Consider the following 14,916-nt stretch of genomic DNA (forward strand, 5'->3'; position numbering starts at 1 on the left):
CTATCAAAGGCTGGCAAACAAGGCTCCCTGTGACAGAGCAAGTTGGGGTGGCTGGAGGCAGTGGCATACTTAGCTGAGCTAGCAATACTTAGTATAACTCCTAGGAACTACACTTTGAAAAGTGGGTATTTCAAACTTATTTCAGAAGAAGGTCTTCGTTTGGAAATGAACATAGATCAGCCAGACCTCAGATTAGCTTTGAAGTTCTGTTCTGTTTTTCTCCTGAACCTTTGGCTCCCCCAAAGCTTAGGGATGACATTGAAGTATGCAAGATGTTGAAACAAAATCTCATTTATCTTCAYGTTTCTTTAAAAGTCACAGAGTTGTGACCTCTAGAGATCATGTAATCCATCTCACTGTGCTCAAACAGGGTCAGTTGGAGCAAGTTGCCCAGTACTCTGCTGCTGAGTTTTTTATATCTCCCCAGATGGAGATTTTACAGCCTCTCTGGACAACCTGTTCTAGTGCTTGACACCCTCARTAAATATTAAAGGTTATTCTTGTTTTCAGTTGAATTTTTGTGTGTCCTTTTTAAAATCTGTGCCCATTGTCTCTTGGGACGTTTTTTTTTTTATGTATTTCATAATGGAACACTGAACTTGCTAAATTTTCCATTACTTGTAGATTTTTATGCTTAAAGTATCTGATGACCTGAAAAAAAATATGCAAAAGCTGGAATGAAGCAGTTATTTTTTAGTGCCTGTACAATATGTTTCTGTGGATACAATATGGAGCTGTGGTGTCTTCAACTTAATATTGTTTCAGTTGTGTTATTTTTGAAGACTGAATAACAAGCCTTAAGAGGATATTGCATTCTTTTTTTATTACTGTTTATCTTTTTCCAATGGAAACAAATTCATTTACCCATGAAAAGAAAATAACACTGGTGTTAAAGTTTTTTCTGAAAGTCAGTGGGACTGCCACAGAAAGCACTCCTCCGTTTTCTCATGAGGCTTGAAATTGAATTTTGAAGGCAATGCTGTATGAAGCTTCAAACTACAAATGATRGAGATTCCTCCTTTCCTCCTCTCTGTTCATCTTGGTAGGGAAGTGAAAATCAATGCTTTGAAAAGTGGGAAAATAAGCTGGGTGCTGTGCTTTTTATTTAAACACCAGTATTCTGACTTGTTGCTCATTTTTTTACTTACAGACATCAAGTGAGGCAAAGGAATCCGCAGAAAAGACTCATTTCTTCAATGTGCCTGCCTTCCTGACAGTTTCTGGCCAGCTCCATTTGGAAGTAATGGCAGGGTGAGCAAAATGAGATGTTTTTGTCTTTGTGTGCAGGATATTCCTAACTGGTAATTTTGCCCCTTTGGTATCCATTAGCTATCTGCCAGAAATGGACTGAGTGGCAGTGACTGGATGATGGGGTGTGAGAAGCCAGCCYAGACAAAGGGCTGGAGCACCTCTTGTGTGGACACAGTCTGAGAGACCTGGGATTGTTCAATCTGGAGAAGGCTCTGAGGACACCTTAGAGCCCGTTCCAGTACCTAAAAGTAGATTTGAGAAGGGACTTTGGACAAGGACATAGAGTGACAGGACGAAGAGAGTAGGCTTCAGATGGAAAAAGGAAGGGTTTAAAGTATATATTGGGAAGAAATTTTTTACTTGAGGGTGGTGAGACACTGGGACAGGTTTCCCAGAGAAGCTGTGGCTGCCCCATCCTTGGATGTGTTCAAGGCCAGGTCAGATGGGGCTCTGAGCAGCCTGGGATAGTGAAAGGTGTCCCTGGCCATGGCAGAGGGGTTGGAACAACATTGTCTTTGGGGTCACTTCCAACCCAAACCATTCAATGATTCTATGCTCTGGAGGGTCTCACAGCATCTAGAGAGTTAATGCTGTGTGAGGTCTCACCACAATGCTTTGGCATCTAGAAGAGCTTCATTTATTTTTGAAGATTGAAGGRATTCAATACCACTTGAGCTGCAGGCCTCAAAAACTCAGTGTACTTAAATAGAGGAGCAGGTTCCCAGAACAGCTATGCTCCATTATGAATAAACACAGCTTATCTAAAWTTAGATGGCCCTGGATTCTTTTAAAATGCCTGTAAGAACAACACACTACTGTAAAATAGAAACACAAAGCTGTAATGTACTGCATGCTGAAGAGCACTGATTTTTTTATTTATCCATCCTTAAGAGTGCAAGGGGCATCTGAGTGATATCGATGGAAAAAGTATTTACCAGACAGATCTTGCATCTGCCCAGTTTAGCTTTCTGCTCTATTTTAGAGCAGGCTGTGTACTATTTAAGGGGTACAGTCTGATACAATAGAGAGAGATTGTATTTCAGGTTGATCATTAGAATCTGTATTCTTTTCTTGGACTTACTGGAATTGTGGAATTACAGTCTTTCAGTAAAGGTCACAAYGCATGACAGTCAATTAAATCTAACACATCCAAATGCATGTCATCCTATCTTCCAGGGGCCCAAAACCACCCTCCTCCCTTCAGTTAAACAAACCCCTTCCTCAACGACTTTCCCCAGCTAATAYGTGAGATGATGCCAGTTTTTGTCTGCGAAGTGACCTGTGCTTTGGCCACAACAGAGAGGTCATCACGTGAGAAGCATCCTGTCTGTCAAGAATATCTAGCTTGGGTATTTCAGCATATCACAGACATCGAACTGGTCAGAGAGAAGACTGTGTCTSTCAGGGAGAGCAAACCAGGCAGAAAAGAGATTTCGGAAAGTAATTGTATATTTTGATTTATATGCAAAAATTGCCCTTTGAACAATTTCCCTGCAGCTATTTGCTAGCAGCCAATTAAACGGTGCAAAAGTGATAACATTAAAAAACCCTCAGCACTGATTCTCAGCATTGCATATGAGGCATGGACTGTAAGTACCGTTAGAAATACAAGTCAGAACTCCCATGTGAAAAGGCCAATCTTTCAAGTTCACATTTTCTAAAGCTGGGATTGTATCCCTCCCATTTTCAGGAGATTTCCACTGGAGAGTAACTGATCACTTGAAAAGTGTTTTTAAAGTCACTACAAGTGCMTGATAAATCTCCTGTGGCAAACAACTGCAGTGCTACCTGCTTGAGATCTGGTCTCTGACAGGCTGTATCAGCTGGYCAGCAGTGATTTGGCTAAAGGAGAATCACATTTCAAGTGCTCAGAAAAATGTGCCTTCAAATGACTGTTAAAATTGGGCTGATTTCACTCCAGCTTCTCAACGTACTAGTTTAGTTAATTTATTGGGAAAATTCAATGTAGATGAAGACCATACCCATTATGAAAGARAACTCTCTCTTTGCCTGACTTGACACTCTCACCCTTAACAATCTTAGAGCAGTAAAAAGTGAGTCTTCTGTCTCCAARACAGAAATATTCTGGTCTTCCCAAAAAACAAAGCAGGAAAAATGGTGAAAATTATCTGTTTTGGATTTGATTCCAATTTACCCTTTGTTTTAGCCAGACTAAATTCTTCATGTCCATAAAATGATCTCTTCTTCAAAAATTACCTTTGGCTTAAATATAATGTTGACATGTTGCAGTCATAAGGCTCTCAAGAACACTTTGTCCCTAGGAATTTATGGGAGGAGCCTGAGATAGAAATGCAGGGCAGAACTTTCCTCATCCAGTCTTGGCCGGTAATCTATTGTGACTTGTAGGATTTGGGAGACAGAGACAGATCCTGCAGAAGTCCATTAGAAACCAGAGGTGAAGCAGGATAGGTATGAGAGGCAGGTAGGAWTTTGTCCATGGAGGTGTATGTGGTAAAGAACAAAAGGCCAAGCAGGCAGTCAGGTGTTTTTGGAGGYTAGCTTTCAGCTGTGCAGAGCTCATGAGCAACCTCCAGACTGTGGTTGGAAAAGGCTGGAAAAGGGAGGTATGAAGACTTACCAGATGAGTCTGGAGTCACATCTTCCATGTCTTTGCTAAGAGTTCGTCTGCTGACCATGGGGTATCACCTGAGTGCCCAGGCCTGTGTGTTGTCCAGGGCTCAGGGCTCTGTTTCATGGCAGAGTTGTTTGGGGTGCTATTCCTGATCACAGGAGAGAACAGTGAGCCATTTATAGCTGGTGAGCTTTTTCTTTGAGGAAAAGTGGGGAGAGAGATGTTCCTGTGTTTATTGACTGTCTGCTGTGCTCTATGTGCTTGTTATTGAAGGCAAGGTCAGGAGAGTTCATCTTGTCTCTCCATGTGACACAAACGGCCTACTTGGCACAACTTCTCATTTCATTGTGCCTCATCTTAGCGGTGACGGCATCTAGGTTGTCTGCTCAGCGTGTCTGAATCATTGTCAGCTGCTGTAAATCTATGGGCTTTTTAAGGTCTCCAGGAAAGTCTTTGTTCAGTAATACAGCTCTCCCCTTCAGTCTGCTCAGACTAATATGAGTCAGTGACCACTGTGTGTGGTAAAAGTGTAGGACTTTCTGAGTCCTGATATCTGCTTTTAAATGTCATTGGTTTGTTGTGAAGTCCATGTGGTATTTCCTTGCCCCCCAATCCTCTGGTGAGGACAAAAGCCCCTTTGGGRACCTGAACTGGGCTGGAGGGTCTGTGACAGCTGCATATGATTTAAAGGCATAACGGAGACAGCCAAAGCCAATTGTTGTCAAGAAGTGCTGCTGGCTGTCTGCAGTTACTTTTTCTTCTCCTTTTCTACAGGCTGTACCTGCTCCTGTCTTTTCAGCCCCTCTTGCTAATAGTTCACATCAGTGTTTTTTCCTTGTGCCACATTTCATCCYAGGCACTGTCCTGCCTTTTGCATCATGAGCTTAAATAAAATTGCTTTTTCTAGAAGTTCTGGAAGCTATCCCCTCTCTATATGACAGAATGAGTTATCTCCTCATGCCTTGCCCTCCTTAGCCCTGTTTCTTTTCTCTTATCAGGGCTTCACTAGGTTTCTCTTCTCTTGAAGTATTCTCTTGAAGTTCCCTGGAAATGGGTAAAAGGCTGAGGGGCAACCTAATAGCAGCCTGAGAGGACCTGCAAGGAGGTTCTCTGGAAGACAGGCCCACTCTTTGCAGTGGTGAATGACAGGAGAGCAAGGGGCAATGGGGATAAATYGAAACAAGAGAAGTTCTCAGTGGACATAGGGGAAGAAATCAGTCAAGCATTGGAAAAGATTGATGAGAGAAACTTCGTGCTCTTCATCAGAGATRCAGCTAGATGGAGCCTTGGGCTGGTCTGGCCTTCTTCCTGACCCTGCTTTGAACAGAAGATTGGGCAGGTGACCTCCTGAGATCCCTTCCGACCCAAGTCATTTTCTTSTAAGTTTTTTCTTACCTTTGTTCTCATTGCCCTCTCCACCTGTCTCATGCACAGTACCATCTTGGTGAATTATGTCTCTAGCTCAGTTTCAGTTCAGCATCCCCAGGACTTGTGTTTTCCTGCTAACTTAAAATCTCAGCCTTTCATAGTGACTTCTGCCTGCTATCACCTAGTTATCAAACTGGGTTTAGTTGCAGCATAGTTACTCACCCTCTTCTCACGCATATTCCCCTCATTTCTAAACCATCGTTTTGCAAAACCAAATGGTTTTGCAGGTTGCAGAGACAGTCTAAAAAAACATCTCAGTCATCCAGACCATTTTGGCTGTGTCTGCCTGACTTTGTAGAGAGCCAAACTCAGTGAATTTCCTGTTGTTTGCAGAAGGTACTGAAATCACACTGATTTCACTTTTAAAATGCCAGTACTTCGGTGTTTTTCAAAGCTTGGAGGATGGAGAATGAGAGAGAGAGCTGTCATTTTGGTGTTCAAGAAAACACTGCAGAGCTCAAAAGAGATGTGTTTGAGGCTGCCTTCCATAAAAGAGGCTTCATTCTCAGCAGTCTGGCAACACACTCTTAAAATGACTTGCTAATGATGAAACAGATTGCATTGTCTTTAAACAAATATTTGCTCTACTCTGTACAATTTAAAATACTTCTGAATGCAGCTGCAGGAATGATGTCCAGTTGTATAACATTCCTGTTGCTAAGAAGTAACAAAAATAAGTGTAATTATTTATTTTGGATGTCTGAAAAAAATTTCTGACATTTCTTGCACAACATTTGTTTGAGTCTGACTCATAATGCAGTCCCTTATAATTAGTGCACTAACTTCCATTAATTAGGCTGACACTTAATTGGATCTATAAAAAGCAACCGTGACATGTCTGGTTTTAATCAATTACTGCATGCTTCAGTCTGGTTCATGACTGCTGCAGTGATTGTTAATGACTTTGTATTACTGGGAGGCCAAATACATGAACTCTGTAGGTACAACAGTGAGTCTAGAGTTGYTTGGCTAGTTAGAGCTTTACAGTCCACATGGATACCCTGTTGGTCCTTTTTTCCTCTCCACATTTTTGAGAGGGGAAGCAGGTAATCTACTTGCAAAGTGTGATGAATGTGTGCTGAGATTAGCTGCAGTTCAGCCATGTTCTGAGATCCACACACAGAGGKCTGAATGCAATCCCAGCACTCTTGGACTACGTGCTTTTTGTATTATGTCCTTGCTGTAAAAACCAAGTGCAGGTGGCAAGAGAGCAGTTTTTATGTTCATCTGGTGAAAGGTGTCATCAGCTGAAATTCTTGGTCCTTTACAAGTAAGCTAAGCTAAGCTAGTAWGTTTTTGTCTTGTATCCAATACACAGTCCCTTCTCCTTCTCTAAATAGCTCATCACCCTATTCCAAGCAGTGGTAGGCGCTGCAGGATCTGTGTCATTCGAGCCCAGCATTTGTGCGCTTGTAGGGCCTTGCACCTCCACTCCATCCGTGTGCCCGCACAACACTGTGAGAGCTGCAGGGGTTTAGGCAGCTGTGGCTTTGTGAGTGACAACAGGGCTGTTGTAACCCTCTGCCCACATGTTCCTGTGCCATAGTAGCCACATTCATGGTGACTTGTGCCAACTTGTTTTGCTTTATGACTGAGGCAAGCAAGGAGCCTGCGGGTAGCTCAGCTGACCGTCAGTGGCAAACAGACGCTGTGGCAAATGTGATAGCTTATGAGAGCATGAACCTGCCTTGTGTCCAGGCTGCAGCTCCTGCTTCTCAGAGAGTCTCTGTGCCTCAGGAGGAGGCTGCAGGATGAGATGTGAAGTCAGGCAGCTTCATCCCGATTTGCTCCCACAGCTTTCCTTAAAATAGCTGCCCAAATCCATTAATGTGTACCCTGAAATTGTTCAATTTACTGTCATTGTGCTGAAGTAAAATAGAATATAGATACATGCTGTAGTCAGTTGGAACATGATGCATTTTATATAGATTTTAGTTTGGKTTTTTTTTTTAAWGTAGTTGCTTACTTTGTTCAGTTACTGTAGCATTTGAGACTTTTGGAAGTTTTAAATAGTTACACCCAAACTTTGGAATGTGACTTGAACCATGACTCCTTTTGTTCAGTAATGCACCCACTGATGCTTTTTTGTGTTGTGATCAGTATTTGCAGAGTTCATAAAMCCAATGTTCATCTGAAAAATAAAAAAAAAATTAAGTTATTTATCCTCTTCATGGATATTATAATGCAGTTTCTAGAGAACATGGGTTTTTTCCACTTTGAAAGGAACAAGATTTAACCCAGCTCTTCCCCCCACAGCATGTTGGTAATGCATTTTTATGGCTTCAAGTAGGAGTCAATGGGATGATTAAGTTTGAAAAATATCTTTGCTACTTGTTTTATTTAAATCTTTGAAGCATTTTCTATYAGTGCTTGTAGAGTATCACTGTTAGCTAGAGCATGAGAAATGGTTACTTGAGTAAATGCTCAGCTGCTCTGGTGGCTTTCATCAACCCAGCTTGAGTTTTCATTGCTAATCGGTCATTTTATTGACTTTAATTAGAAACAATAATATCAAAACTAGGACAAAGCAAGACTCCACTGAGAATAAAGTACAACGCTGTTGCATAAAAGGGTGGAGGACCCAGGCTGATGAGGTCTTTGAGCCTGGAGCAGACGACTTGTAGGGCTCTGAGTAACTCTTACATCCTTTGTCTCGGTTTTCCCCTATTCTCCTGCCATCTGTAGACTAACAATCCAGTGTCYAGCTCTGCTGTGAGGTTTAATAAACAAACTTTGGGGTGCTTTGCCAGATAATTAGGGTATATGGGTCACTGTATTGTTAATGACTCAAGTGTGCCTGGATCATACTCAAGCAGAGGGGGATGACCTGGGAAGGATCCTTGTCCCATCTTYTGTTTTGTGCTGCTGAAGCCAGAGCAGAGGCTGTGGCAAGGGGAGAGCAGGTCCTGGAGCTGGGCAGGAGGGTGCTGTGTGCCTGTTACCTCACGGGCATCGTGGATCCCTGCCCTTTGGAGGTTGCAGCAAGCGAAGCTGCTGCATTGTTTCAGTCTGACTGGCTGCAGGGGGAAGTTGGCACTTCCCAGTCCCTGTCTGGGAACTTAGACGGCTTTCTTTTTTTTTTAATTTATGTATTTATTTTTGGCTGCTTACWAAAGGAAGTACAGTCCCATCTCATTGCAGCATGAGCCGAAACCTCAGCGCTCAGCACACCAGCTCTCTTGCCCAGGCTTAAGCCTCACATTCTGCTCCAGAAGTTCTTGTCAAGGTGCAGCTTTTCTCATCCTCATTTCCCTAGAGGGCAGACAGAAAGGGCATGTCCTATGAGGAGTCTTTTAARACTCATTTTTCTGGGTAAAATTCAGTCCTTTTCTGCTGCCTTTTCAACAGTGTTTTTTCATTGGGTAAATATCCAGACCATTAGGTAATAGTAATGGGAGTATTATTTGTACACTAAGGTTAAAACCCAGATACTTCTGTGCAACTCTGACATATTTTTTAACGTAGTCTACACAGCTCAAGGATGTAAAATATTCTGCCCCTTCTCCAAAATTCTGAGTACTTGTACCTCACTAGCATTGTTAGGAGCTCTGAGCTTCCAGCTCATTTGAAATACTAGACCCAGGAGACATTGAGTTGTTATTTTGAATGGTTGCTTTGTGTGTGTGGTTTTGTGCATGGGGCCGGAACATCTTTTGACATACAAATTTCAGCATCCCTGTACAATCCCTTTCATGTTCATGTGTAGTGAACTGGTGTCTCCTGGCAGCTGAGCAAAGTCACCTGCTTATTTCAGTGGAGCAGGCAGGCCCTCCATGCTCAAAATGAATATGGTCAYGCCAGAACAGAGTGGAATTAAATCAGATGGCTCACTTTATTAACTTCTTCCCTTCCTAAGGGAAAGGACAATGGGTAGATAAAGCTAAACTCCTGGGCTTTTGGGTCACCTTGCTGTTCTCTCTTCCTCTGCTGACATCATGTGTTGTTTTGTATTTGGRCTAGAAGTTACTGTTTGTAGATTTTCTTGCAATCTAGATTTTAGTGTGTGTATGGCAGGGAGGGGTGRGTGGATTGTGGTGCAGGGGAATATACTGTGTTGAAGGGTCACATTCTGTGTTCATTTAGCACAGCCAAAGATGAGATTGGGCACAAGTCACTATTCATCTTAGCTTGTCCCTGCAGACCTTGCCAGAGTAATCAATATATTTGCGCTTACATAGACATGCATTGTACTTTGGGGTGACAGTGCGGGCACCATGAAAATGAGTTGTCCCCCCTCTGCCATGTTGGTAATATGTTTTTATGGCTTACAGTAGGAATTCCTGGRATGATTAAGTTTTGAAAAGCATCTTTGCTCCCTGTGTGTAATGGTGTGGTTTAGTGCTTAGCCCTGAGTCACAGGAACCACCTTCTGCCTCCAGCTGTGTCACCACTGTGTGGTGTGACCTTGGCATTGGCTGTAAGCTGACTGTGCARGGACTGAATCTTCTTGATTAATAGCCTTGTTCAGAGTTATATCCCCTTGGTTCAACTGCACAAATAAGTCTTTATTGCCTCAGTAGCAGTGTGGAGTCCTGGCTCAGAAAAGGAGCACAATCCATTCCTGGCTTGGGAACCATCAGCACAATTAATTCTGTTTGGATTGCACCGTAAAAGTTGCCAGTAAGGCAGAGATGCTGAGGCCTACAAACATTGYATGAGTTTAATTAAAAGAATGATTTGAGGCAGCTTTGGGTACGGATACTTATTACTTCTCTATTGGTTTCTGTCACTTCCTCTATAATGAAATGTCAATGAACTCAAACAAAATGAGCTTTCATTCTGTGTGGCAGAAAGCTCCCAAAGGTGGCTGCTTCTGGAGACTGTTTTAGTCAYGTATGAAATAAAGGTGAAAGGGAGARGGTATCTCCCTTCATGGCTGTTCAKAGGGTGGAGAACACAAGCGTGGCCTATGCAGCAGTGAGCCCCCACCATCCATGCAGAGGATGGCTGTGCCCAAGCAGCATTTCCAGGTGCTGCTTTGGTGTCCAGAGGGACTCCTGGGAGCCCGTAGCTAAAAGTGGCTGTGGCAAGCAAGCTCATMATTTTGCAGGATGGGGCTCTGGCTTTTGATGCATTTCAGTGTGTCGGAAGGAGTGCTGTGGGTATTCTCTTGGCCTCCACATTAAGCTCTCAAATTTTCCCAGAGAACTGGGCAGAGCAAAATAGMGTCACAGAAAGGGAGCAATTAATTAAGGGCTCTGTGCCTTCTTGTGGTGTYGACCCCGGCAGTGCCTGTGAACTGCATAAATGCACTCAGGCTTGCAGTCCAGAGCTCTGATCTGGGCAAAGCTGACTGCAAAGGGACTCGTTTCAAAGCCTCTCTTGTGTTCTTTGGTAGCACGTACAAGGACAGTGTTACAGACGTTACTGCTCTGCCTGTAATGGCTAAGGAAAAATCTCAACAGATTAGTGGGGTTTTTTTCCCTCTCCTGTGTGTATGCATTTGTTGGAGATGAGGAATTAGCACTACTGGATTTTTTTTTTAAAGGCTTTTCAGTGCCCACAGCCCAAACTGACCTAGGCACTTTTGGAGACTTAGCCCGAATTTTCAARTTATTTTTAAATGCTGGAAGTCTTGCAGAGGTCTGAGAATGTTAAATGATGGATTATTTGCATCATAGAGCATGGGAGTCACAGCYTTGGACTGAGGCTCCATTGTGCTAGGTGCTGAATGCACACAGAACAAAATTACTGGGTTTGCTCTCAGTACCAGGAAATCGAAACAGAGTCGGCTCCCATCCCTCTTTTCTGATATATCTGTGCATGTTCAGTGTGATACAGCAGTGTATCAAATCACAGGTATGTTTTTTATAGCAGATGAAGTACAAATAAAGGCWGGGTTTGTATAGCGGGCATTTACTTTATATCTTGAGTGGTGCTTTATATCTTTAATTTGATGTTCCAGGGCACAGTAAACAGTRTGTAAATGCCAGGATGGAAAATAATTGTTCACACACAGCTTACAACAGTGCCTATATGTATTTTTAGYTGTGTTTCTCTGTTATGTCCAGGCCTCTGGTCAGTGCTACATTGCTGTTACCAGATGAYTTGCATTTACTGCACTCCTTTGATCGTTTTGCCAGTGTGACATCTGGCTAGTTTCCCTTTGCCAGGGTCCCAGGATCTTGGTGAAGTTCTCACAGTTTCTTGTATCTGTCTTTTCCCTTTACAGTTAGCCTGAGAAATGAATGATTCCTCCTCTCCCTGCAGATGGGGGTTTATTTGGTGGGGAGTGGTGGTGAGAGGTGGGTGTTGGTTTTTCCCRTCTTTAAAGGGTCAGAAAATTCAGCCCCACTCCAATGTTATGTTTTACAGGCCATCACAAAGCCCTTACACTTACTGTTGATGAGCACCTTGTGATGGTCCATGCAGTTGCWGTGCTAATGGTTCATTTTGTAGACATAGGGGGTTCTCTGTGTACAAGTGTCTACAGCCAAGGAAAGACAGAAATTGGTTCCTGTGGGACTTGTTCTGCACTTGCCCTTCCCACAAGCTCTGTCTTGGGTGCAGKGAGGCTTTATTCTTGCAGTACAAAATTGATGTCTGACCATGAAGTGTTTGACTATGGTTGGCATCTTGGAGCAATAAGAGGGTGRGGGTTGTTTCTTTTTTTATTGCTTTTAGATATCTTGCAGTCAGCAAGACCCTTGAAAGATAAGTAACTAGTTGTCATACTTGGGCTGCTGTTCAGTAGGGAAGAAGTGCAGTTCAAAGGGCTCTTAGTAGCCTGTATTGCTGGAGACTGTCCTTCTGCCACAGTAACCTACAGTAAACTGAAGTGCCAGTGCTTGTGCCTGGACAGCTGCTGAGAAATGTTTCTCCTTGAAGCCAGACTATTGCTCTGTGGGACAGCTAGCCAGCTAATGTCACACCTGACTAATCTCCTGCTAGCCAGCTAATGTCACACCTGACTTTTCAGTGTTAGTTTGAGGCCTTTGTGTCAATGAGAGATTAGAGAACTTCACATCAAACTGAGCACACCTGAGTGGGTACTTCAGTAATTGCAAGCTTTAAAAATATTTTCATCTTGTGTCTGATCCTGGCTCCGTCACAAACTGAACTTGTGACAACTTAGTTATTTAAGAAATATTCTTTCTTTAACTGAAGGGCCCCAAATAGAAATATTTTAGCAAAAGCCTGAAACATGGAGAGAGGTACAACAAAAACCTGCATCTGACTCCAGTTTCCCATTGCAGGCCAACCTTTGCAACCTGGCAAACAAAAGTTTTTGACCAGTTCCCCCTTAAACAAAACAATTTTGACTGCATGACTCATTGTTTCATATTTGTTGTTTGTATTGCTATAGCAGTTGAGGCTCTTCAGCTTTGGATCCAAGACCTTGTTGTGCCAGGTGCTGTTAGGACCATGGGAAAAAAAACAAACCAAAAAGGCCATGTGAGGAAGAACATGAATTTCTGTACTACCCAAGGCAACAGGTGGCTACAGATGGGGGATCACAAGGAGCTGATGATATAATAATGAATGACCTGTGCAGTGAATAATAATCTTGGTACATCCCTTATGTTAACATTACTGAGGTTTTATAGATGCTAGAGCAAAGGGCAGTTTGAAGGAGGATGACAGTGACAGAAGTTTACAGTAATATCTCAGCAGTGAGAAGGGCAGCAGAGGGAAAAGTGGCATGCTGAAAATGAGYTTGAAGAAAAACGTTTGCTGCGAAATCTAGTTAGCTGGTTGTAGATGCTATGGTCATATATGAGAGTGTTGGTTCAGGGGCAAAGTGGAGACAGAAAGTGTGTTTTTGGAGGAGGGAAAGCAGAGCCATGGGGAAAAGAAACCTACAGGTAGGCTATGCATTCAGTCTTAACCTGAAACTTTCCTCTGGTGTGTTTACTACTAACAACTCAGGGAAAAAGAAAGTGCTCTTTCTTTGGATCGTAACCTTTAACCAACATGTGACATGAGGGAACAGATGAGTGAAGCAGAATGTGTGTATTCCTTTATCTGCAGCACAGATGTCTCCATAAGGGGCAAAGGAAAAATGCTGCTTTTTGTAGTGTTGTTTATTTAAACTTCAGTTTAACAAAATTAGCCTGTTCAGAAACTTCAGTGAACATCCTTTTAAAGTTGAAAGCTTCCWGAGCAAGTTGCAAGTCAAATGCCAGCCCCAGCAATTAGCATGCATCCTTTCATGAGTGTCAGACTGTGCTTAATCTCTACTGATCGGGTTCTTTTTCTCCTACATGCTGTCTGCAGTTAAAAATAGCATCAAGTTAAAGATGTACCAAAGATAGCAGCTGCCCAGTTCATGGTTTTCCTGAAGCAGCTTGCTCTCTTCTCCAATCACGATTTTCTTCCCATGCAGCATGAGAGGAAACACAGCTGTCATGGCATCTGTTTGGGAAGCTCTCACTGGCTTGAGGGCATCCAGGAGCCCAAGTGTTCATAAACCACAGTGCGAAAGGTGTTGCTTGGAGTGCAGCTTCCAACATAAAATAACAACTTTTGAAGGTGTATTGGTGTTTGATAGGAAGGTTCCTCACGAAAGAAGTGGAAGTGCAGCATGACACAACTGCAGAACGAGAGGTTGTATTTAAATRGACTCCCCAGAAGGTGGCTGCAGAAATGGCTTCATAATAGGAAATGCATTGGTTGCTTCAGCATCAGACACTATTCCAGATGTGTTCTCTGCAGCAGGGACCCCTTTCAGCTGAACCTTTTTAGCTGTGTGGAAGAGCCCAGTTCTTTATCTCGATGGCTCTCTGAGCAATGAACKTCTGTCTTACCACTAGAGGGGGACTGCAAGCCGTACACCTCCCATCCTGCCGGGCTTCACTGGCTGCCCCTCAGTGCCCCTCAGCCCAGCAACTCCAGCAGCAGGGCTCACTCTGCTCTGTTGAGTGCTGGGATCTCACAGCTCCCTCTCTTTATTCAGCCAAAGAAATGTAAAGGCACATGGATGAGGAGAACATGACTGGTACAATAGCTGGGTGCTTCTCTAGTTATCCAGTTCTGCAGAACATTGGGTTTTATTCCCACACAGTTACAAAAAGTGTCCCGAGCATGACTCGTGTTCACAGAAAGCTGAAGTGTGCAATCTCCCTGAGTCATGAATAGATGTGAATAACCACTCTCCATGCCTGGATACAGGAACATAACAGCATATTCAGCAGTGCCAAGATGAAATGGAAACATGATTGTTTCTGGATGCTTGAAGAAGAGTGATGGCTTCAGATGTAACAGACTCAGTTGTGTGCAGGACCTGACCTACCTGTTTCTTGCTGCCTTGCAGAGCTTTTACTCACGTGTTCACCTTTGGCCCAACGTTCCGAGCGGAAAACTCTCAGAGTCGCCGGCACCTGGCCGAGTTCTACATGGTGGAGGCTGAGCTGTCCTTCACTGAAAGCCTTCAGGATATCATGCAGGTGGGCACTCAGATATCTATACAGGACTGGTACCAGAGTTTCTTTCTCCTCCCTGAGCTCCRTGCCTTCAGCTGAGGTCACAGCTCCTCTCACCCTGTATGAGCCAAGGAGAGGTTGCACAGGTATTTCCCAAGGGGAAGGGTTTGCTCAGCAGAGATGAGGCCTTAGAGGGAATTTGGAAGGGAAGGTATAAGTGCACCCTGCTCTCATCTGAATGGGAGCCCCCACAGTTGCTGTATTGCCTGGGGCTGTGTAAAT

The 14,916-nt window shown here is 43.4% G+C and overlaps 1 protein-coding gene across 3 annotated transcripts in view; it reads left to right on the top strand.

Annotated features, from left to right (window-relative positions):
* NARS2 (asparaginyl-tRNA synthetase 2, mitochondrial) overlaps positions 1–14,916 on the top strand; it is a 47,673-nt gene that overhangs the window by 13,539 nt on the left and 19,218 nt on the right. For all 3 annotated transcript variants that reach the window (XM_057364073.1, XM_057364071.1, XM_057364074.1), the window contains exons 6-7: positions 1,151–1,251; positions 14,526–14,658. In XM_057364073.1, the coding sequence (XP_057220056.1) occupies positions 1,151–1,251; positions 14,526–14,658 (234 nt within the window). The remainder of the gene's footprint in view (positions 1–1,150; positions 1,252–14,525; positions 14,659–14,916) is intronic.

The sequence above is a fragment of the Malurus melanocephalus genome, unplaced genomic scaffold (genome assembly GCF_030028575.1).
Source record: "Malurus melanocephalus ecotype Western Australia unplaced genomic scaffold, MMel_1.1 scaffold_34, whole genome shotgun sequence".
Taxonomy (NCBI): Eukaryota; Metazoa; Chordata; class Aves; order Passeriformes; family Maluridae; genus Malurus; species Malurus melanocephalus.